The sequence below is a fragment of the Melopsittacus undulatus genome, chromosome 13 (genome assembly GCF_012275295.1).
Source record: "Melopsittacus undulatus isolate bMelUnd1 chromosome 13, bMelUnd1.mat.Z, whole genome shotgun sequence".
Taxonomy (NCBI): domain Eukaryota; kingdom Metazoa; phylum Chordata; class Aves; order Psittaciformes; family Psittaculidae; genus Melopsittacus; species Melopsittacus undulatus.
Genome location: NC_047539.1, coordinates 2,678,377 through 2,701,610, shown reverse-complemented (window position 1 = coordinate 2,701,610; position 23,234 = coordinate 2,678,377). Strand labels below are relative to the sequence as shown.

General features: G+C 44.0%; 1 protein-coding gene across 1 annotated transcript; it reads left to right on the top strand.

Annotated features, from left to right (window-relative positions):
- The first annotated feature begins 14 nt into the window (after nucleotides 1-14).
- RSKR (ribosomal protein S6 kinase related) lies at nucleotides 15-3,554 on the top strand. Its single transcript, XM_034068945.1, is given in 15 exon segments — nucleotides 15-144; nucleotides 321-380; nucleotides 383-467; nucleotides 469-523; nucleotides 525-725; nucleotides 1,285-1,368; nucleotides 1,442-1,510; nucleotides 1,628-1,697; nucleotides 2,311-2,418; nucleotides 2,528-2,568; nucleotides 2,666-2,693; nucleotides 2,797-2,886; nucleotides 2,957-3,045; nucleotides 3,116-3,226; nucleotides 3,321-3,554. Coding segments are annotated over 15 exon segments (1,455 nt in total).
- The last annotated feature ends 19,680 nt before the right edge of the window (nucleotides 3,555-23,234 follow it).

The following is a 23,234-nucleotide window of genomic DNA, read 5'->3' as shown; positions in this document are numbered from 1 at the left end:
GTGGCTCATTCCTGATGTCCCCGTTCACGCTGCAGTGCCAGGAGCTCAGCCCTGGACCCACTGTGGCTTCGCCCCCTGCCCTTCCCCAGGACACGCACTTCGGGGGAGCAGCATCCACATCACCCCCGGTGCTGGGGACTGTGGGTACCGCACCGGGCACCCGGGAGCAGGGGATGCAAAGAGAGGACGAGTGGGTGATGGGGACCCGCAAAGTGTGAAGGGGGGGCCCGAAGGGTGAGACGTGCCCCGAGGTGAGGGGGGAGCAGCCACCGGTGGGTGCCCCCGATGCAAGGGGCAGTCCCGGGGGTTGTCGCACCCAGGCGGGGCAGAGCGAGGCGGGGCTGCGGGGTTATGTAAAGCCGCGGATTACCGGGGCCGGGGCCGGGGCGGCGCCGCCATGGGAGCATCGAGCAGCGGCCCCGGCCTGGCCCCGGTCCCGGTGCGGCCCCCCCAGGTGCGTGCGGCGGCCCCGGGGTCCCCCCCTCCCGGTTCCCGTGTCCTCCCCCCGCTGACGCTGCCCCCTGGTTCCGTAGGGCCGCGCTGTGGGGTCGTGGGTGCGGGCGCTGTTGGGCCGGGCCCGGCCGGTACCGGGGTCGGGGCTCGCCCTGGTCCCGCAGGGAAGCACGGAGGAGCCGCCGCTGATCGGGTGGCCGCTGCCGCAGCTCGTCTCGCTTTTCCTGCCGGAGTTCCCCGTGCGCCCCTCCGGCCGCCAGCAGCAGCTCAAGGTGCCGTCCGGGGGCTCCCATCCCCTTACCCGGTTCTCGTTACATCCTATCGGGGTCCCCGACCGTCCCTGCAGGCGGGTCCCCTCGCACCCCGTTACCGGAGCCCCTGCACGTCCTACCCGGGTCCCCCGGCGCCCCGAGCATCCTCCCGCGCCGTCCGTGCATCCCGGGATGCCGACCGCCTCCCGGCTCTCCTCGCAAGCCCTTGCCCCGTCCCTTCACATCTTAACGGTGTCCGCTCCCGTCCCACCGGGTCCCCTTCTATCCTCGCCAGGTCCCCGTGCCCCGGTGTGAAGTCTCCGTGCGTCTTACCGGGGTCCCTCTGCACCGTTATGGGGTCCCCGTGTGTCCTACTGCATCCCTGTTCCCCGTCCCTATGTGCCCCACACCGGGTCCTCTGCATCCTACTGTGGTCCCCAGCGGGTTCTCCTGGTCCCCAAGTGTCCCCATCACCTGCCATGGGTGCCCTGGACCACCCCGTCACCCCACACAGGACCCCACACCCTGTTCCACCCTGATCCCATCTCCGTGGGGTGAAAAGTCCCTAATTCCCCCCCAGATCCTGGGCTTTGTGGCCAAAGGCTCCTTCGGGACCATCCTCAAGGTGCTGGACTGCGGGCGGGAGAAGGTCTGCGCCGTGAAGGTGGGTGCTGCCCCAGGACCCATGTGTACCCTGCCTGCCCTCAGCCCCTCCTCACACCCCTTTGCCCCCCCAGGTCTTGCCTAAAGTGGAGGTGCTGCGCAGAGACACCCTCAAGCAGTGCAAGGAAGAAGTCAGCATCCAGGTTAGGGGGAACCGCAGCCCATGGGGTCACACCGGGGATGGCAGAGGCCGGTGGGAGGGTGACAGGAGCGGGGTCCCCATGCACACCCCCTGCTCACCCCCTTTGTTTGTGTCCCAGAGACAGGTCAGGCACCCGTTTGCCCACGTCCTGGGGGACAGCTGGCAGGGCCAGCGCCACCTCTTCATCCGTGAGTGGCCATCTGCCCCCGGCCCCCCCGCGCACGTGTCCCCGCCGCCAGCACACGTGTCCCCGCACACGCACACGCTCCCCCCGCACGGCCCCCGGGATGCAGCTGATGGCTCCGGCCCTGCAGGGATGGAGGGGATGGGGTCAGGCTGCAGTGGGGCAGGGATGTGCGGGGGGGCAGGAGGAGCCCCAGCCCTGGCGCTGCCGGCCCTGATGCCTGTCCCACCTGCATGCCCCTGTCACTGCTGTGCTCCTGGTGCCTGTATGACCCTGGGGGGGCCCTGTCACTTTGGTCCCCACGTGGCTTCTGTCACCTTGGAGCTTGCCTGTTCCCAGTGCTCCTTGTCACCATGGTACGTGGCCCTGGTACTTGCATGCTCCTATGTGGCCTTAGTGTGACTAAGTATGACATACCGTGTCACCTTAGGATGTTGATCCTGGTGCCCACATTGCCCTGCTGCTTGTGCCACCCTATATCCCCACGGCTTGTATCACCTTGGTGCATGCCCATAGTGGCTACATCACCTTGGTGCACAGCCCCAGTGACCCACCTGCCCCCCCCCATACCCCCCCTTTTCCCATGCCCCTCATGCCCATGTCACCCATCCCCACAGTGTGCACCTACTGCAGCACTGGGGACCTGTACGCGCTGTGGCGTGCGGCCGGGTCCTTCACCGAGGCCACTGTCCGCCTGTTTGCTGCCGAGCTGGTGCTGGTGCTGGGTGAGTGCTCCCCATGCTGGGGACAGGCCCCCATGGGTCCCCATGGATGGGACCTGCTGGGTGCTGCGGGAGGGGACCCATGGTGCTGATGGCCCCATCTTCCCCCCAGTGTACCTGCACGACCTGGGCATCATACACAGAGATGTGAAGGTGGGTGACAGTGGGGATGGGGGGTCCGAGGATGGGGTAGGGGGGTCTCTGAACCCCCCAGCATGGAGAGGCCTCTCCAGCGCCTGTCTCGTTTCAGATGGAGAACATCCTCCTGGATGAGCGTGGTAAGAGCCTGGTGGCACTGGTCTGAGGGTGTATCATCTGTGGGGACACCCTGTCCATGGGGACACCCCATCCTTGGACCCCTCGTGTTGTCTCGCCCCATAGGGCACCTCAAGCTCACTGATTTCGGCCTCTCCCGGCACCTGCAGTGGGGCGAGCGAGCCCACACCATCTGTGGCACCCTGCAGTACATGGGTAAGGGAGCAATGGGGGGCTGTGATGGGGGACACGGTCCCCCCAGGCACTCATCTACTCCCCCCCACAGCCCCAGAGGTGCTGAGCGGGGGGCCCTACAGCCATGCAGCCGACTGGTGGTCCCTGGGTGTCCTGCTCTTCGCTCTGGCCAGCGGGGAGGTGAGGACCATGGGGTAAGGGGGATAATGGGGCTCGATGGGGTGCCCCTAAACCCATTTCTGTCCCCCAGTTCCCCGTGGCACCAGCAGGGGACCATGTGGCCATGCTGGAGCGTGTCAAGCAGAGCAGCTACGAGAGCCCACCCGCCTTCAGCCCCGCGCTGGCCCGGCTGATGGCCGAGGTAGTCACCCCGCATGGGATGTGGGGTCCCCACGGCCCCATCCCTGGCTTGGCACTGGGGACCCCCCTGCTCAGCTGCCCTCCTCCATCCCCAGCTGCTGTGCCACAACCCCCTGCACCGCCTGCGCCACCTCCATCACTTCCAGGGTCACCCCTTCTTCCGTGGTGTGGCCTTCGATGCCGACCTCCTGCAGAAGGACCCGGTGCCGGTGCCGGTGGCCCCGCAGCCCCCGGAGCAGCCCCCGCCAGACCCCACCACCTTCAATGACTTCGACTGCGACCTCCAAGTCCCTTCGACTGCACCCCCTGGCCGGCCCTGGCCTGGCTGAGCCCCCCATTGCCCCCAGCATCGCTCAGGGACACCCCCCCAGCCCCGGTCCCAGGCCGGGCTCCCCCGTACCCCACTGTTGTAGCTCTCCAGTGGGAGCAATGAACCCCAGAGCCGCGGGCATCGCTGCGGCTGTGTCCTGCGGGGGGCGTGGGGCTGGGTCCTGAACCAAGGGGGCACAGAGTCACAGAATGGAATCTATAAACCTTTAGAATCAGTTTTAAGCAATGTTAAGTTTGATGGCTTCGTAACAGCAGCAATGGAGAATTACTGAGGCGCATGGTACATAGAAACAAATAGAGTCCAGCTGGAGAACATCCTGAGTGTTCTTGTCCAAGGTAAATCGCTATAGTTGACATAGTTTTAACAGAAACAGTCTAGAAGAACAGGACACAGGGATAAGGAGTATCTGGGAATGGCAGGGGCCCAGGATAGGCTACAGGTAAACTAACTGATAAGTAGGAGGATAGGAGGGTTGTTATGTCTCTGGTGCTAACAAACCAATTAAACTGGTACAAGCATCTACTGCACATGCTTCAAAGGCTGCCAGAAGTGATGAAGATTGTTGGAAGAAGTAAACGCCCCTCAGAGACCACCACAGTTCTGTACACATGCAGGGAACCTTCTGGAAAGGAATGTAATCCATAGGTAGCCTCACCAATAGGTATGTGTGCCCAGGGACTATACAAGGATGTCTTGTGCAGCAATAGACACACGTTAGTTGGAGCCATCCCCGTGTCTGCCGGTGCAGCAATAAAGAACTCCTGCCTGTCAGCTGGAAACCTTCGTTACCAGTTTGTTCCTGGAGCTGTCTCCGGGTCAGTCCCTACCTGCGGCCGGGGCAGGGCCGGGGGAAGCCCCCGGGACCGGGGGGGAACCGGACCCGTTATCCTCGGCGGGTCTCGGTGCTCGGGGCTGCACAGCGAGGGGGGGGGGGGGGGGGGGGGGGGAGAGGAGGGGGCGTGGTCTCGCCCAAAGCCACGCCCATCACCGCCCCGCCCCGCGCGCACCGGGAGCCGATCAGAGCGCAGCGCCGGTATTCAAATGGGCAGCGGCTGCGGTGGGGCCGGACCGGAGCTGGGATCGGGATGGAGACCGGGATGAGGCTTGACCGGAGCGGGGCCGTGCGGGCCGGGGATAGACCCGAACAGGGCTCAATGGGGCGGCCCCGACAGTGACCCCCGGTGCTCCCCTCCCCATCACCTCCTCCCCAGGCACAGCAGCGGCCCCGGCGCACCCCCCTGCAGGACTGTGAAAACCTAGACCTTGGGCCCACTGTACATGAGGATCTGGTTCGAGACCATCTTAAGAACCTGAATGTACACAAGTCCATGGGACCTGATGAAAGGAGCTGGTGAATGAAGCTGCTAAGCCACTGGCCATCATATTTGAAACATCAGGGCAGTCAGGTGAAGTTCCTGATGACTGGAAAAAGGGAAATATAACCCCCATTTTCAAGAAGGGAAAATGGATGAGCTGGGGGATTACAGAGCAGTCAGTGTCACCTCTGTGCCTGGCAACATCTGAGAGCAGATCCTCCTGGAAGGCATGCTAGGGCACATGAAAAACAACCAGGTGCTTGGTGACAGCCAACATGGCTTCACTGAGGGGAAATCCTGCCTCACCAATTTGGCGGCCTTCTCTAATGGGGCTATGGAACTGAAGGACAGGGGTAGAGCAGTTGATGTCATCTACCTGGACTTGTGCAAAGCGTTCGACACTGTCCCACATGACATCCTTGTCTCTAAATTGAAGAGACATCAATTTGATAGGTGGAGCGCTCAGTGGATAAAGAACTGGCTGGATGGCCGCACGCAAAGAGTTGTGGACAGAGCCTCGGGTGCCATGGTTTAGTGTGAGGTGTCCCTGCCCATGGCAGGAGGGCTGGAACTAGATGATCTTAAGGTCCTTTCCAACCCTAACTGTTCTATGATTCTACGATTCTATGATTTTCCGTGGTACATAGTAATATATGTTAGGTTCAAAAACCAAAGTAATGTTCTACCATAACTAATAATATTGAAGTAGTTAAAAGCTTTATTTATTAATTTGGGGTAGTGTTTAATAGTCTTAAACTCACAGAAGAAAAAGGCTGTCTTCGTAAGTATTAAGATTGTCTGCCATAAAACGTTTTATTTGCCTGACTATAACCTGAATAAATGATGAGAGAAAGAATCTGAGGGGCTGAAAGTTGACTATCTTTCTGTTTATCTTCTTAGAGATCAGTTAAACAGAGGTCTTGGATGTTGTTACTGTTCAGAATTTAGTGAGTGAGTTAACACTTTCTGCCTGCAGTTTGCTAAGCTTTTGTCTTGTACAAGGTCAAAACATTCTGGCCCTCTGAATCCATGTCCATTTCAGGCTAAGGAAAACTAATTGTATTTAAAAAGCATTACCATTATAGAGGGATTTCCTTTCAGAACCTTCAGAATAAATACAAACACCTAAATAGAGCAGGCAAAACTCTTGTTTGTTGTGTTGTATGAGGCTTGTCCCATTAACATCAGCATGTAAATATTTGCTTCACTTCAGTCAATGTTTGCTTCACTGGTCAATAAGACCTGGCTTGCACTTCATAAAGTTAATGCTTACCTTCTGGTTTTAGTTTGGTGCAAATACATCAAATTCTCTGTTTCTAGAATTATGGAAGGCTTTTTTGCTGCTTTTCTAACAAAAATAATGTTGTATTAACAAATGTGTGTTTATTAGCAAGTCTTATCCACAAGTAAGATCATGTGCATCATGTAATAAGATTATCCAGATGATGTCTATAACATTCCACAGGTACAGGAAGGATAATAAAATATAATAATACATAATTAACAAATGATATAAATGATATAAATGCTATTGGGGGTTAAATCGGGATAAATCAGCAACATGACTGAAGGAAATGCTTGTCATCTAGATGTAGTGTGTAATTCCTTGCGTATCCCACCTTCCTCTGAAAGAACCACAGAGCCCTTCTGTGAGTTCTGTTTTGTGTGGGGTGTGTGGTCTTTTTATTTTGTTGGGGTTTTTTTTAGTCTTTGCATTTTGCAGATTTGTATTTCATGGCCAAATGTGTTAAAAGAAGAAAAAGAAATTGGGGAGGAAAAGACAAAACGTGATTTGTGGTAAGTTTGCTCTTGCATGATGCTTTCATCTTTGCTTCTCTTCAGATGTTTATCTTGAGAGGTGTTTTCAAAGATTCTCATCTGATAATGGGTGAGTACTACCTTGATCCTCCCTTTGGAAATCCTGGACTATGGTCAGCTGGAGTCCCCATTCACCGGTTTAGAGGTGCAGTAGAAGTGAGCATTGGGTGGTTTTGCAAGAACACACTGTTTGCTCCCTGTCATAAATGTTCTCCAGTATTCTGAAGAAATTACAATCCCATTTTCTATATTTCTGATACAAGTTTCTAACTTGCTGTTTGTTGCAAGGAAATCACCATAGAATCTGTGTCCACCAGCTTACAGAAGTGGCAGAAACGGAACCTGTACATCCTTATAGCTGACTAGTCTACACTTCCAAACCTGACACTTCATTTCCATGGAATTTTTTCCCCATACATTTCATACTTACACCATACTTGTGTCTATGCTTCTTTTTCAGGGGTTTAGTTATGAGTTGATACATTATACTAGGAGGTGTTTGACTTTCCACCTGCCAGAGGCTTTGTCTGCAGCATATGGTTAAGAGATAGCGCCATTTAATTGGCGTCTGGTCAAAGGAGATAACACTGTTGTTTGTTAAGCAAGACACATCTATTATCTTGCTGTAACACACACTTTTCTTGCAGTGGCATACTTAAAACCAGTTCTGAGGAGGTAGAGAATATTCGGTGTGTTTGCAGCTATGGCACAAGCCAAGATTTGCGTCTTCTTGCAAAGATCTCCAATACTGACCCTTAGAGGGGCAATTTTATGATTCATACAATTAAAAATGAGGGTGAGGCTGTTTAATTCATTTAAACTTACAGTCTGAGTCTTCAATTGAACTGAAGTCTCTGAACTAAATCACAGCACACCAATTTCTCTCAAACTGTCAAATAAAACATCTGTTTATGATAATCATTATCTTAATTTAATAGTGATTTCTAGCTCACTTAGTCCTTTTCTTCAGGAATAGCAATAATTAATGGAAGACTGCTTAGAAGAGTACTTACTACTTAGCTAAGAACTAATAGAGTAAAACATTGGTAAAGGAATAGTGGAATTAATCTTACGCTCATACATAGCTTCTTCCACAAGACATTATGATTACGAGAGCTTGCACAAGCTGAAGTCTGGCATTGTCTTCCCTGTTTTCAGTAGAAGGTGGCTGTCTTGTCCACCAGTTTCAGGCAGGCCTCTGACTGCCCACAGATCAAAAATACAAGCAAAATATTTGCTGAGGGTCATTCAAGATCCAGCAAGTTACAGAGTCCTTGTTATTGATGTAGCAGCTGAAGTGCCAACATTTCCAAGTGAAAATCATACAACTTGATAGTCTGAAATTAGGCAAGAAATCAGTAGACAAATACCTAAATAAAAAGCCTTCTTCAAGTGATAAAGTCCTAGCAACTGGGAGGCCTGAGCATGCCTGATGCAAACCAGGCTTCATTCTATGTGTAAATAAGGATCTGACTGTGTAACTTCAGGCATTCAGATTTGAAAAGTTTGGTCTCCCACTCTGTAACTTCTGTTTTTCATACTGGGTTCATCACACTGCACTGTTCAGGGGTGCACGTGTTTGTTTCTTTGTTCTGGAATCATTACAGTTACAATTTGACAGTAGCTTCTTAGAGAAAACCGAATGGGGATGCCAACGGTATGAGCAGAAGCTGTGGAAAAGGAACATGTGGTTGAGTATATACAGACCAAAGATTCTTGTCAGCTCAGTGACAGTGGAGAGAGCTAGAGAACAACAGCATAAGGAGAGATATAGGTAGATTAACCTATATGTTCAATATGTCATAGCACTGATAGGATTCCATCTGTAATGTAATAGATGCCCAAAACTCTTGCATGTGTGTGGATGTGTGCATACATACTTTTCCAGACTTCTGAGTTGTGCATCCTACCTTACAGAACTTCTGTAATATCAGAGGATATTTCTTTGTGGCACTTGTCAGAAAGGGCCTGCAGAATGTCTTCTGCACAACCTACAGTGGGGCCAGTGTTGTGTTCGGTTCCAATTCAAGGCTTGCAGGGGGTTGGTGTGTTTGTTTAGATTTCTTAAATGGATCACATTGATAACAGCAACTGAACAGCATTTGGATTCCTATGTGCAGCAGAACATTGTTTTCTTGTAACATACAAGCAAATATGAAACACTACACCAAAATAATACCGCAAATCCTGCCCAGGGTCTGCCCACTCAGATATCCAGCTAACATTTTGTAGTACATTCAGCAAAAGACATGAAGCAATGATCAACAGTTATGGTTTTCACAGTTTCAATCCTGATAGAGTAATTATGCTCTATCGTGCATAATTGCCACAGTGTTAAAATATGAGTGTAAAATGTATTACTCTTTGATCCATAATTTGAACCTTTATACAGGCCATGTAATCGTCTACATACAGAGCTGTTCATCTGTGACTATTTAACAGGTGCACATCACTTATGTCTGTTCTAAGTAAGCTGAACTTACTTCTGTTGAACTTCACTAAGTTAACCGTTTGTCAGCCTCCAACACTGCAGTAAAATTGTACTTCCTTAAATCTGGTTTGCTTGCAGACAGAGTCTGACACAGGAGATTTAGTACAGCTGCAGTATTAACGTTCAGAACTCCCAAGCTGCACAGTTTTCCCACATGCTACATAAAAATGCTGTGCAGTTTCTCTCTGCAAGGCTCCTCTATTAGGGCATTAACTGACCGTGTGCCTCTAGTTTGGTTAGTGTTTTCATTTATATGTAGTAAAGTTTTACATGCTCACCCAGATTACTATTTATTGCAAAGGAAGCATCGTAAAATAATAATTTTACCCAATATTGGCTTAACATTAATTTTCAAACTGTGAAACTCAATGGAAAATAAATCTGGAGAGAAAGATGTAAGATCATGAAACAAAATGAGTTGCTAAAGAGTAACTAGTGCTTATATGTATTCTTAACTAGCTATAAGAAAATACAATGGTAGTGGAAAGTGGGCAAATGCTCAGGAATCCAGGGTATTGCTTTTATCATCTCCCATCACAACACTGAGATCTGTTCATTCAGTTTCAGAAGGGCAGCTTTTCCATGGGTTTCAGAATGAATCAGTGCATAACTGAAGGTAGGTTTGTAAGTTATGCTTCAAAAGATAGAAGGAAATGTGGTTTCTTTGAAGGTAGTACCCTGATGGTTTGGATGGTGTTGAGTTTCCAGTCAAGAATGAAGTGGACCAAGCCAGATTCCAGTTTAGGTCTTTCCATCTGTATGATAGGACTGTGTGCTTCCAGTCTGATAGCAACCTGCCTCTGTGTCTTTTGATCCTTAAAGGCAATGAATGGCTTCAGTGCCATGACTTCAGCCTCCTCCAGTTCTTTCCATGTCAAAAGAAGTTCTATTTTCATCTCCTAAAGAAATACTTCCTAACCTTTGTTTTACCAGGAGTCATTTATAGCAACAAACTACATTTTTTTGCACCTTTATCAGTTTTTCTGTCCAGGGTTGGAAATCACTTGTCCCCTCTTTATTCAGCCTCTGGAGGTCCCTCCCCTCCAGGAAAAGTCTCAGCTTTGGTTTCTTACAGTCAGCAGTGGAGGATAGGGAGCAGTGCAAAACTGGTGCTGCTGCTGCCTCTCCTGATGGGTGCAGAGCCTTGGAGGAAGAAACAGCATCAACATTCTTCATAAAGCAGAGAAAATAGGTGCAGGCAAATACTTTAAATTGAACTATAATGGAATTATTGTTTATGGCCCAGCTTCTACCTTACATCCAGAATCTGTCATTTAGGTGATGGGGCCAGCAGGTGGCAAATGTAATTGAATTCAAGAAAATAAATAAGGGAATAGGCTGGGGATTGTTTGCTAAAAAGAAGACATCTAGTTCACTAATTAGGAGGATTTATGGGATGCTGTTCTTAAAAACAGATGATTATTGATAGCTCGTCTTAATCACAGAAGTTACCTTGTAGTTCGCTAGCTAAAAGCAGGTTTGCTGCAGCAGTCAGATGTGTGGTTACAATGGGTGCAGGGAAGATGACCTTGCATTTATCCACCTGGCATGGACAGCAGTGTCTCAGGAACAGGGCAGGGGTCGTAGGCTGTGCTGCTGCTGCAGCTGTAGTGCTGCTGGTTTTAAGAGCTGCAGACTGAGCACCTGTGTGCATTGGGTTGTACTTACTGCAATGGAGACTGGTGTAGAGAGGAAAGGGTTATATCCAGTTCTGTGTTAGCAATAACCTGAAACAACAGATCCACTACACTAGACACTTGTTTTTATCTGGAAACTTTATGAAGGGCTGCACAGCAACAGTCTTATTAATTAGAGAGGCAGTAGGAATAACCATGGTATATTGCATCTGTCTTTGAATTAGACAGAAAGAGAAGCTGGAATTCTTTTTAATTATAAGAGAGTGTAAAAATTACAGGACTATAGGAAACTAAGGTAGAGGTTGTTTCTGAAACTGTCATATCTAAATCAATCTAAAGGTATTTTAATGGAAATTGGAAGTAGATATTAAATGAAACTATTTGTCAGTGGAGACTGCTGAAGTGGAAGTTAAATCAATTGTTGTTTTGTTTAAAGGAAGTAGTGGTAGTGACTCTGACATTTAGGTCAGTATTGTCTCTCATTAAAGTCATTTTAATGTTCAAAGCTGTATCAGTTACTGGTGAGCTCATCATGGCAGCCATGTATGAATTACACATTTCTCTATACCATTACCTAATCCATTTCTCTGTGCCACACTTTGGAATAATTTGAATATGAAACATATCAGGAAAACAAAGTTGTTTTGTTCTAAGTGAAGAACTGGAGCAGAACTATTCCTCACAAAAAGCAACAAACACCCAGAGTGAATCACCATGAAGGAAATGGCAGCTGAGACTGTAAATATTGTTTGAGAGACTTAGATTTCCTTCTGAAAGGAAAGACATTAAGGGATATTTTGGAAATGTAGAAGGGGAATAATAACAACCCCCCCTAGAAGATAAATCTGTCTCACCAGCCTTGTTGCTATTTCATGTCTAACATTCCTTTTGGAGGTATAACAGTTGCATCAAGCTGAAGCTAGTTTAGTTTCATGTGCCTGGTAAAATGGAGTTGATTCATAGGGATCAGGTCTATTCTCTTCTGTCAGCTAATATTTCTGTTCCTATGTCTGAATGTTGTTTTGAACAACCATATACATTTTATTTTATTTTTTTTTACAGTTTGGAGAAAAATAGCTGAAAGTTTCAAGGCAATGTTTTTATATTCATTCTCATGCATTCGATTGTTCTGTAGAACTTCTTTATTGCATATGCCTCCAAGTAATCTGTAGTGATTAAGATGCAATGCCAAAGTAAAACAGTTAATTACAATTTCGATTGGAAATAGATTAGTTTCATTTGTTTTTTTGGAGTTATGGTTTCAGCTGTTCTTATAGAATCATGGAATCATAGAATAGTTAGGGTTGGAAAGGACCTTAAGATCATCCAGTTCCAACCCCCCTGCCATGGGCAGGGACACCTCACACTAAACCATGGCACCCAAGGCTCTGTCCAACCTGGCCTTGAACACTGCCAGGGATGGAGCATTCACAACCTCCCTGGGCAACCCATTCCAGTGCCTCACCTCCCTAACAGTAAAGAATTTCTTCCTTACATCCAATCTAAACCTCTGCTGTTTGAGTTTCAACCCGTTACCCCTTGTCCTATCACTGCAGTCCCTAATGAAGAGTCCCTCCCCAGCATCCCTATAGCCCCCTTCAGACACTGGAAGGCTGCTATGAGGTCTATGCCCAGCAACAAATAAATTAAGAAACAGGGAGTGCAAAAGCCATGAGCTTCAGTGTTAACTGCTCACTAGGAGCAAGGGAACAAGAGGGTTTTTTCAATGCAGTAGAGTTGCACTTTGCATAAGAGTTTTTCTGAGCAGGGACTTCCAACACCTCAGGAGACTTTTTCTTGACTTGATAGGAGCCAATATGTTTAGAGGTGGCTTCAACAGTTTACCCAGTTGCCTTGGGAAGAACACCACTTTGGTGCGAGAACTTCACTCTGGGTAAAGACTTTGCTCTTGAAAGACCAATGTTCTCATGGACAACCCAACTTAGTGTGAAAAGTCTTTTAGTTTACTTATGATTTATTTGCAAAATTATGTTTGTATTTTGTGAGTGATACAAATTTAGGTTTTGGTACTTGTGCTACTTGGTTTTTTGTGTGTTTGTGTTTAATGCAGCCAGAGGTTATTATGTAAAATGAGTTCGTTTGAATCTCTCAAGGAGCTGTCAACTTGCATTTGCCTGATTTACTTCAGCAGTGGAGGAGAGGAAGAATTCCAAACACGTCATCCTGATTTCACAAGTCTGCAGAGGTCTCCAAAGTGGACTTGTCCATCTGTGTTAGGTAGTAAATAGCACTCTACTTTTGTTACATGCAAATGCCTCTGTATGTGCACTCCCTCTCTGTATACAAGTAATCTGTAGATCCTGCCTGTCTAGATGTGTGTGCATACACTTTCTGGACTTAAGCCACTGAACACTAATTATATATAAAGTATCTAAGTGTTCACACAGGCATATAAGATACAAAGAAATCTGGTTATTTCTCTTTTGGAATAATACAAACAGTGAATAATGGTTGAGCAAATAAACTTGCACTTTAAATTTTGTTTCAGTTCACAATGCTATTACATGGCCCTTGAAAACTGTGGAGTAAGAATGCAAAGATAAATAAGAAAAGATAATCCATCTTGTTTTCATTAAGGGACTAGTTTCTTTCTACACTGCTGAAGGAGGTGTCTTGATTTGCATTCAGATATAAAGATTCCTTGTTCTCAAAATTCAGTTTAATAAGTTAGGGTTGCAATTGTTATTAAAGGTGAGTGCTGGCTTCCAGTTCTCAGATGTTAATATTAATTGCTATGCTAATTATCAATATATAACTTTTTACACTTTTAGCAGCATTTCTTAATGTTGAAGAGAATGACTTTCTGTAACTTCCTTGCATTGCACCGGAATCCCATGGTAGATGTAGCAGCAGCATTCAGTTCCCTGGATAGCATCCATCCACTTTAATCATGAAACTGTCTCTTCTTTCGTTTTCCTTTTCTATTAATTACAGTTTTGTTTGTTTTGGTTTTAATTTCTGGAACAAATTAAAGCAGAATGCTATAAACAAATGACTTCATAATTAATAGCCATGATTTAGTTCCAGTGCATAGCTTGTATTTTGATGTCTATGAAACATAGTGACCAAATACTGTATAATGCAGTATAGCACTGGGTTAAGCGTATTTTTAGGCATAGGTGGATTTTGTGATCCTACCACCTGAAGTCATGTTATAATGCCTGTCTTCTACATCCTGGAAGCTCTTGCTACTTTGAATGTTCCTTGCATCACAAAGTTGTAGTTCAGCCTATATTCCTCTGCCACTCTCTCATCCTTCCTCAGTGGCTGTCATTCTGTAATTGCTTGATCTGACCAAGATGAATGACATCTTTATCTCACATTTGAACATATGAGAGTTTTCTCTGTTACAGCAGATAATTGTTATTGTATTTGCAGTAGTATCTTGTATCTATTTAAGCATGGGAAATGTTTTTGTATTTCTAGAGTCCTGTGTGGTTGGCAAAAATTGACAGTTGCAGTTATCATTACCCTGTATTGTAGCACAGGTGCAGAACTTACCTGCTCTTTAATGTTCTTCCAAAACAGGAAAAACACTGCATATGACCATTATTAATTCAGTGACAGCACTTACCTCATAGTTGTAGACATTCCTCCCCAAAACCTATTTTTTCTGTGTTCACCCATCCTGAAGTGGTAAAAGGCAGGAGGGACGGGAAAAGGAAGCTTTGCTTGCTCAAATCTCCACTTCAAAAACAAGGATGAAGAAAACAACCCTAGTGTCTGGGTTTCCAAACCAAGGCACCAGGACAGGCAGCTGGTGGTGGTTTCTAAGCAGCTGTAGTGGATGTTGTTCACAGTTCTCTGCTTTGACAGTTTATAGGATTTGTTGTTCAATGTTGTGCATGAATCCGCTGGCATCACCTTCACTGTGGGAGAGCATTTCCCCTTCTAACGGGTTCCTGTGGAATCTCCTGCAACACACAGAAATTGTGCTGTACCTTTCAGCTGGGTCCTACAAATTAAAGCCTCTTACTGTAGCCAAAGCACATTTTCCTTGTTGATGTTTTGCACTCTGTACCCATGTCCCTTCTGGACTTAGTTTTAAAGGAATAATTATACTATTTAAATATTAAACATCGAAGTTCTTCTTTTGTTGTTAAACTGATATTAAAGGGGACAAAACCAATTTACAGTTGATGGTATTGCATTCCAGAAGTGCTGGTGTTGCAGCTGATGTCCTGTTTCAGCAGTATTGGCACTGCCAGGAGGCTCAGAAATGCAGATTTTCATCAAAAACTTTGAGATGCACTTCAGTTAAATCACAAATGAATCTTTCCTTGTGAACTTCCAAGCTGTTAAAAAGAGCAAATGGCTGCAGCTTCCTTTGAGACAATTCAAAACCCTGCTCTTCATCAGCATGTGATTTCAGTATAGTGCAATTGAATGCTGTGTCTTTTTCTCACAGATTGTTATTTAATCACTATATATTAGCTTTCATTGCCCTTTTGATATATTTAAGCTCATAAACTTCTCATTGAACAGATTAAATTTACAATGATGTTGTTACTTTTTATGAATAGAATAAATCAATATCAGATATGTTGTTTTGCACTGAACTGTTTCTTATAAGGGATGTTTAAACTTTACTGAAAGAAAATAGAAGGTCTGATGCCCAGTCCTCCCCTTTAAAATTCATTATTTGGTAACACTTTGAGATACAACCGGCCTCAACCACCAAGTGCCATACATACCATCCAGAGACAAGGCCAATAAAATTCCCTAACATTCTTTGAAATGTAATATATTTTGCACTATTCCCAATATCTAATATTTAAGTGCTTGCAAGTTGTTTTATTACTGTAATAGAAAGCTTTCATTTTGTTATTAGGGAAATATTCCAGAGTAAGACTGGTATTTATTTTTTTCACCAAAAATATCAACTCTGTGCTGAAAATGTCTGTCTGATATCTCATATATATATATAAGAAAATAGTAAATTCTTTCAAAAGACACAGTCCTCATTCAGAAATCAGATGCTAGCAGGTCAATGAAAACTGCCTTCTAAAATGTATTGCCCAATTCTTAATATTGATGGTAGCCACAAAACTTGAAAACATCTGTTCTGCAGAGAAGCAGCTCTTTAAAATACACCCCAGCAGCAAGAGTGAATTCAGTCAGAACTTTGCTCTGCAGCCATGATTCCCAAAAAGTGATAAAAAATGTTTAGTTCTTTTGATTACAAGGAAACAAGAGCTTATTTCACTTTAATGCTGTAACCCTCAAATAGTCTGTACAAACCAGGTGACTTTGTCTATGAATCTGAAGTGTTCAGAAATATCATTGCGTTTATTTTGTCATTGAATTTTAAGATGGTGTTTCTTGCTTTTTTGATTGTTTAATGTCTATTAATGTTAATCAGGTGAAGTTCCACATAGACGATTGCAGAAGTATGTACAGTGGATATAAAAACTTGGGAAGTACTTATATCAGTACAATCATGTAATAACAGCACAGACTTGGTGCTTGATGGAGGTTTTGTTTCAACACTGAATGCAGTGTTGCTTCTGTAGGCATTTCCTCACCAATAATGTATGCAATACAATCTTTATGATTGTATTAAATAGCTAATTAAATGGGGTCAGCTTAACCTTTCTTGAGCATCTCATCCACTGGAAAAGCTAATTGTTTTGGGTGGAGCATCTTCTTGTTTGAATCATTATCTCCGTTTACATTCACACAGCATTCATCACTTGAACCAGGCACCTTTTGGAAAGAAAGGGAGTGTGCCCAGATGCTGTATAGGTAAGTTATAGAGGAGGATGCATTTCACTTCATTCCTCTCTATGAGCAAAATAGGAAGACATTTGAATACATAATGTATCATAAAAGCTGTATTTGTGAAGTACAGAAAGAACTGTAGTTTGTTTTCAAATGACTTTAAAAGTGAGTCCTCCAGGCTGATCAGCTGAGTCTTGTTTCTCCATGAGCGTTCTTCAGCAGCAGCACTGCAGGATTTTCCTGGTAATTCTCATTCTTTTCCAATTATTATTGTTGTTCTTTTATAACTCTGTGTTTGTTCTGTGGTCTGTTCATCTTTTTTGCATCCTAGTGAAAGCTTCTTGGTTATTTTCCCTGTCCTTCCCCTCAGTCTGATGTTTTCTGCCAGCTTTTCTTGCTAATGCCTTTTGTTTGTTTGTTTTCCTACAATGGCTAGATCTTGCCTTGATACAACCATTGTGTTTAGTGCTCATGGAGGAGTGTATCCATTCAAATGCTCCATATATTGTGGCTTCTGTCATCGAGGTTGGGAAGACCAAAAGGAGAGGCTGCAGAGTGACCTTCTGGCATCTTTTCTGTCTTCCCTCTAGCCTGTATTTGAGGCTTGGGAATTCTTCTTTGGGAAGGACTCTATAGCTCACTCAGAAGTGTTCATACTCAAGTCTGGTTTATTTGCATAGAATCATAGAATGGTTTGGGTTGGAAAGGACCTTAAGATCATCCAGTTCCAACCCCTGCCATGGGCAGGGACACCTCACACTGAACCATGGCACCCAAGGCTCTGTCCAACCTGGCCTTGAACACTGCCAGGGATGGAGCATTCACAACATGGTCATTTAATATATGACACCCCCTCATATAACATCTATCATTTCCTTGCTAGAGTGTAACTGTTAGAGATAACCTCTAGTTACTGTTACTAACCAGCTTTTCTTCTTTCTAAGCTGTAAGCATCGGACATTGCTGATAGAATATGCTCAGTATTGATCATGAAATGTCATTATAGTTATAAACTGCTGCTTCTCAGGAACAAAATGGTGGGATTATGGATGATCTGTGAGCTCAGTGTTCCATGGTCCAGAGAGCTAGTAGCATACAAGGAATTACTAGGAAAGAAATAGCGAGAAAAACATGAGCAACTTTCTGATACTACTATAAAACCATCATACATCTGTACCTTGAGTCCTGTGTGCCTTCAAAAGGATATGTTAAAACAGCAAAAGCTGTAGGGAAGGGCAACAAATGCAATCAAAGATACAGCAGATGTAGTGATTGTGAACCATATCTCCATGTTCTTTCTACAAAAGGCCTTGAAGCCATTTAAAGATATAACTTTTACGCTATTCATTTTCTGATTAATCTTCTGTAAGTGATTTTATGATACATATAAATATTATGTTTAGCAGTTTTCATGGTTAAAGTAAGGCTTTTCCCTTAGGCAAGGGGAAGGCTATACATGCAAATTCAAATTCCTAATGCATTTCTACTAACTCTGCACTTACATTCCAGCAGAATTAAGAAAACCTCTATTTTTAATATCTTCTTTTTTATCCGTTTCTTTGTCTTCTCATTTCGTTTCTTGCTTCCTTATCTTTCCCTTTATTTTTCTTTTTTGTGGCTATATTTTTGGCTGCATTTTTCTCTTGTATTTGTTTCCTTTGCCTTGAACTTTCTCCCAAATGCTTCAGTTTTGTTCTTTTTATCTAGACCTGCATATACACATTGAATCATCATTTTGCTCTCCTTCCATTTCTACTTCCTTTCCTCTTCTACTCCAGTATTTATATTTTCCCCTTTCCTCCCTAATGTTCCCATTTTCCCTCAGTGTTTGTTGATGTCTCTCTTTTGCATGTACTTCCCCGTCTTTTTCTTGGTATTTGGTACTTTAGCTCAGGAGGAAAGACTAAAGAGGGATTTGGGTCTTGAGCTTTTCCTTGATACTGCCAAACTGGGTAGAAAGTACCTTAAAATTGTGGGGGTTTGGGTATGTCCTAACTGACCTGTGCATGAGGAGGACAGAGAAAAGAAAGTCCTGTTTAACAAATCTAACTTCCATAAATTCAGGCTCCATCTTTCCAGCTGGAAACAAGATAATATAATGGGTTGTTACAAGCTGTTAAAATCTGAGACCAAGGAGGGGGAATAGGCTGAAGTTATTCCATGAATTGTTCCATTCTTCGTGAGAGGCTGTTAAAATAAAGGAACAATATAAAAGATGAGTTATATGCAATTTAATGTAAAGCTGTTTGATGTCATTATGATATTTCTTCCTTGATTGTCTAACATTTGTGTACTTCTAAAAAGTTTTACATTTTTTGGTTCTTTCTGAACATTATGAAAATTGTTCTGAGAGGAGTAAATTCATCTGCATAAAATTGACTGCAGAGAGCAATTAGTCCTTCATTAATATGCAAATTTGGTCCAGTGCAAATTCATCTATATATGAGGCTTAAATATGCAAGTCAGTCTTGCTGTGCGAGAAGCCCAGATGCTTTTATTTACTTTGAAATTGAGGGATTTGGTTAATGATGTTGTTGACAGGAAAACTTGAATAAATTTGATGATCACCATCTTTCGTATTAGACGAGGCCCATGGAAAAAAAATTACCAAGTAAAATACCAATTTTATTTGGTAATTTCCTATTACCAATCTAGTAATAAAATGTAAGATACAAAGTAACAGAGTTAAATTTCCTAATGTGGTTATCCTGAGACTTAAACTGTTCCCCAAAGATAGAACCATTTTTCTTCAACTTTGTTTTTCCAGAGGGTAAAGACATCTACATAAGCTGTATGAATAACTTACTGCCTAGAGATTTAATATAGGAAAGTTAGCTCTGTTGCTTGTTTCATTTGGAGAGAGTATATACGCCTGGGAATTAAAACCAGGAGCTTTGGAAATGGCTGTCATCATCATTTCCCCTTAATTATCTGTAGAGTCTTCTCAAGACTTAGTGTTGAGGCTTTTCCTGAACTTATGGAGCCAGACTGGAAGCTGTCTGAGCACATGGCCATTTATATTTGGATCACCTAAGTTAAGTAATAAGCATTTTCTTAAATATCTTGATCTTTCCATCCCTCAATAACACAACTTTCTTGCTGCTGACACCCGACATAGATTGGCTGGTCTTGCCCCTTTCTTTCTCTCCATGCTTCTGCCCCATGTGCCATGGTTCTTTTGGCACAGCCAAGACTTCCCTGGTTTTGCCCATTGATGCTACAGCAGCTGTTACTCAGTTGTGTGTGGATAGGGTTGCCTTTGCATTTGTTAGTCTTATTTCATCTGCATGGAGAGGGTGCCAGATGTTATTACTCCTGGTGTTTCTTCCTTTTTCATTCTCTGTAGTTCACTCAGACCTTAATTTAGTTTTGGCTTAACCCAGTCTTTTGACTTCAGCCATGAACTCTTTTATCCTGGGCTCAATTTGGTTTTCTCTGTTGCCTGTGACACTTTCAAAATAGCAGGGGAATGTAGTTTAAATGGACTGAACTCTATGGCAATTTGTAAAGCTCTTGTTGTAACTACCCAAGGACAAGTTAATAGATTTGATTCCTCTGACTTCTTGGCACAGCTGTTTGGGGTATAAATCCTCACACTGGTGAACACTTAGTTTCCAAATATTTAATGTGCTGTGCTAGGCAAAAAGCTTATAGGACGATGTTAAGGAAAAAAGAACATCTAATGAGACACTAAAATTGATGTGCTTGTTCACTACCTGGTGCAGACTTGCAGGTGGGTCCAAAAACAGGAAAATAGAGACAGAATTGAATATCTGGGAGGAGAAGGGGAGGGTTCGATTAGTCTTGTAAAGGGTCTGGTTATCGTTCAAGGGAATCTCCTTTCTTACACTGAAATAAGGCATTGACAGCTGTTAGAAGGCATAGTATAGAGGATATATTTCCAGTACTTAATACTTTAGGAGGTGAATGTTCAAGACCACAACATCTTCTGAGACTTAAATAGTCTTTGCCTTTGAGAACACGTAATGGCTGGACAGTTTCTGGTATTGTTCAGTGCCATCCACAGTGATCTTGGTTTTCTGATCTAGCTCCCAAAAGAAGGAAAATATTCATTTTCAAATACATGAGCAGTAGGCATCTCAGCACAATCTGAGGTTGTCTCCTATCAACTATATAATCTTTATATTCTAGATTAATAAACACTTCAGCCTTGGAGTTTATTAGTCCAAAATATATTTATTACCTCATAAATTCAAACCCCCTCCAGTTATCATCTAATTAAACTGCAACACTGTGCATGCTATCTTTGGGGATGTATTAATAATGAAATTATCTTGTGAAACAGTAATTACATGCTCTGTGCATTCTTTGCCATACTTCTTTTTCAGTGTCTGTGTGATGAGTGGGGCACACAGTGCTCCATTGTTCTGAGCTCCTCCAAACTCCAGCCTTATCCAAGGATAAGCAGGTTTATTGTTTTTCCTCTTAGAAAAAGAGAGAAAAGTTTGTGCACTTTTGTACTTGGGAAGGGGAAGGACCAATATTGCTAGGCTAGGAACAGATATGGAACATGATTGTGCAAGTAATTTTAGCTCATGTTTTCTCCTCACTCTTTGAGTTTACTTACAGGAATAAAAACTACTTGCAGGACCTTTTCTGTAAGGCAGCTCTTACTGCAGTTGCCAGAAGTGAGGATGACCACTTTATTTACAAGATAATGTTTTATAGGCCTTCACTGGTGATGTAGAATTAACAAAAGGAACACAGTCTTAAAGCCTTCTCGGGAGAGAGATTTACTTGCATTTTGTTCAGTGGTGAGTGTACTTACTATGTTCTAATTTGTATATGTATTGGCTTTATGGGTGCTTGTGCCTTATCAGTGTTGTCTTCCGCCTTCTCCTAATACACTGGGTGATTGTGTATTGATAAGATTTCTTTGGCTCATTTTTTCCCCTGACTTTCTACAGAATAAGGTATTCAGAATCCTGGCTAGTATTCACTTACCCAACAATGAAAGAGGCACAAGTGACAAAACAGTTTGCACATAACTTCCATGTATTTTTAAGTAGTTTATCTCTGTAGTTCAAGTACATCTGTTGAGCAATAATGTGATTCTTGTTGCCATGGGCTCCTGCTCTACCTGACAGAAGCGGGGTTTCATTCTCTGTTATACTTCCAGATGCTGTAATCCAGAGGCTTGTGTTTTCAGCATCCGTGTGTTGATGGAACATATTATATAGTTGATATTTTATATATATATAGATAGATAGAAGATTGCATAGTTGATAGGAGACAACCTCAGGTTGTACTGAGATGCATACTGTTTATATATTTGAAGATTAATACTTTTCTTCTTTTGGGAGCTAGATCAGAAAGCCAAGATCACTGTGGATGGTACTGAACAATACTGGAAACTGTCCATATCAGCATGGCAGATGATATGTCTGCTGTGTCACCTTGTCATATGTGCAGCCTTTTGGTTGTTTCCCTGCAGTTACTGTGGCTGTGCAGGTGTTTGCATTTACAGGAAGGGCACTTTCCATCAGTTCCTTCACTGAATCTTTTAGGTCTTTCTGGCACAAGAGGTGTTTTGCCTTGTCCCTAGTTTTCTATCTACAAGTTCTACAAGAGCTGCAGCCTTATTGAAAAGTTACACCTTTGTGAAATGTGCCAATACTCAGACTATATCCAGTACTCAACAAACATCAATCAACCTTCCAGAAAGTTCTTCATTTAAAGAAGACCTTTTTTGACCGTGTTAGAACTCTTGATATGTGGACAAACAGAACCATTTTACACTGGTCAGATCATAGAATTCTGTAGGTATTTTGTAATTTCACATTAAGTAGTCATCATTCACTTCATACAAAGGGTTTTGATTCAACTTGCAGCTAGAAGTCCACTCCTACACTGCACATGCAACTTAATGCTTTACTTGCATTTTGCATTCATTCTGGTGAAGGTTTTCAAGTCTGCTATGTTTGTACTCTTCTTCTTTTCCTCTTTTTCTCACCCCCTTCACCCCCCTGTATCTTGCAGTAGTTGTTTTGAGTCTGTAAATTCTCTGTTTATGGAGAACTTTATGGCTGAAGGTATAAAGAAGACAACATTAAGGATTTTGCCCACTTATGGCAATTACTCTGAAGACAAACACAACTCAGAAGACAAATGTTATGAGGTACCTGTAAGTTCTGGTCCACAGAACAGATAAGGAGCCAGGGTTACTTCTGAACTTGCAAATGAAATTTATCCTCCATGTAATGGTTGAGCTCATTGTCTGCTGCTCTTTCCAAACGTGAAGGAAGGAATGAAATGCTTGTATATTCTGTATATAACAGCTGACATGTTTTATGCATTCCCGTGTTTGCCTAAAAAGTCATGGATAATCAACTTAATTTGATGTGCAAAGTATAATGCATGGATGAGTTCTGATACATTCCACTCACCATGTCTGCGCTGTTACGAGAGGCAAAGTCTTCCAGAAAAGAACCAATGATGAAAGTCTTCCCAATAATTTTCTCATTGTTTTTCCTCCAAGGATACACCTGTAGGTGGGTTCCCCAGGGTTTGTTTTTTGCCCACCCTGAATGGCTCTTCCATATGTGTCAATTATTTTCTCCTGGTCTGTCTTCCCCTATTAGAAATCAAACCTACCTTATCACTTCAGGTGTTTAGTCCCTATAATCTGAACCAGGAAACGTTGACACATTTCC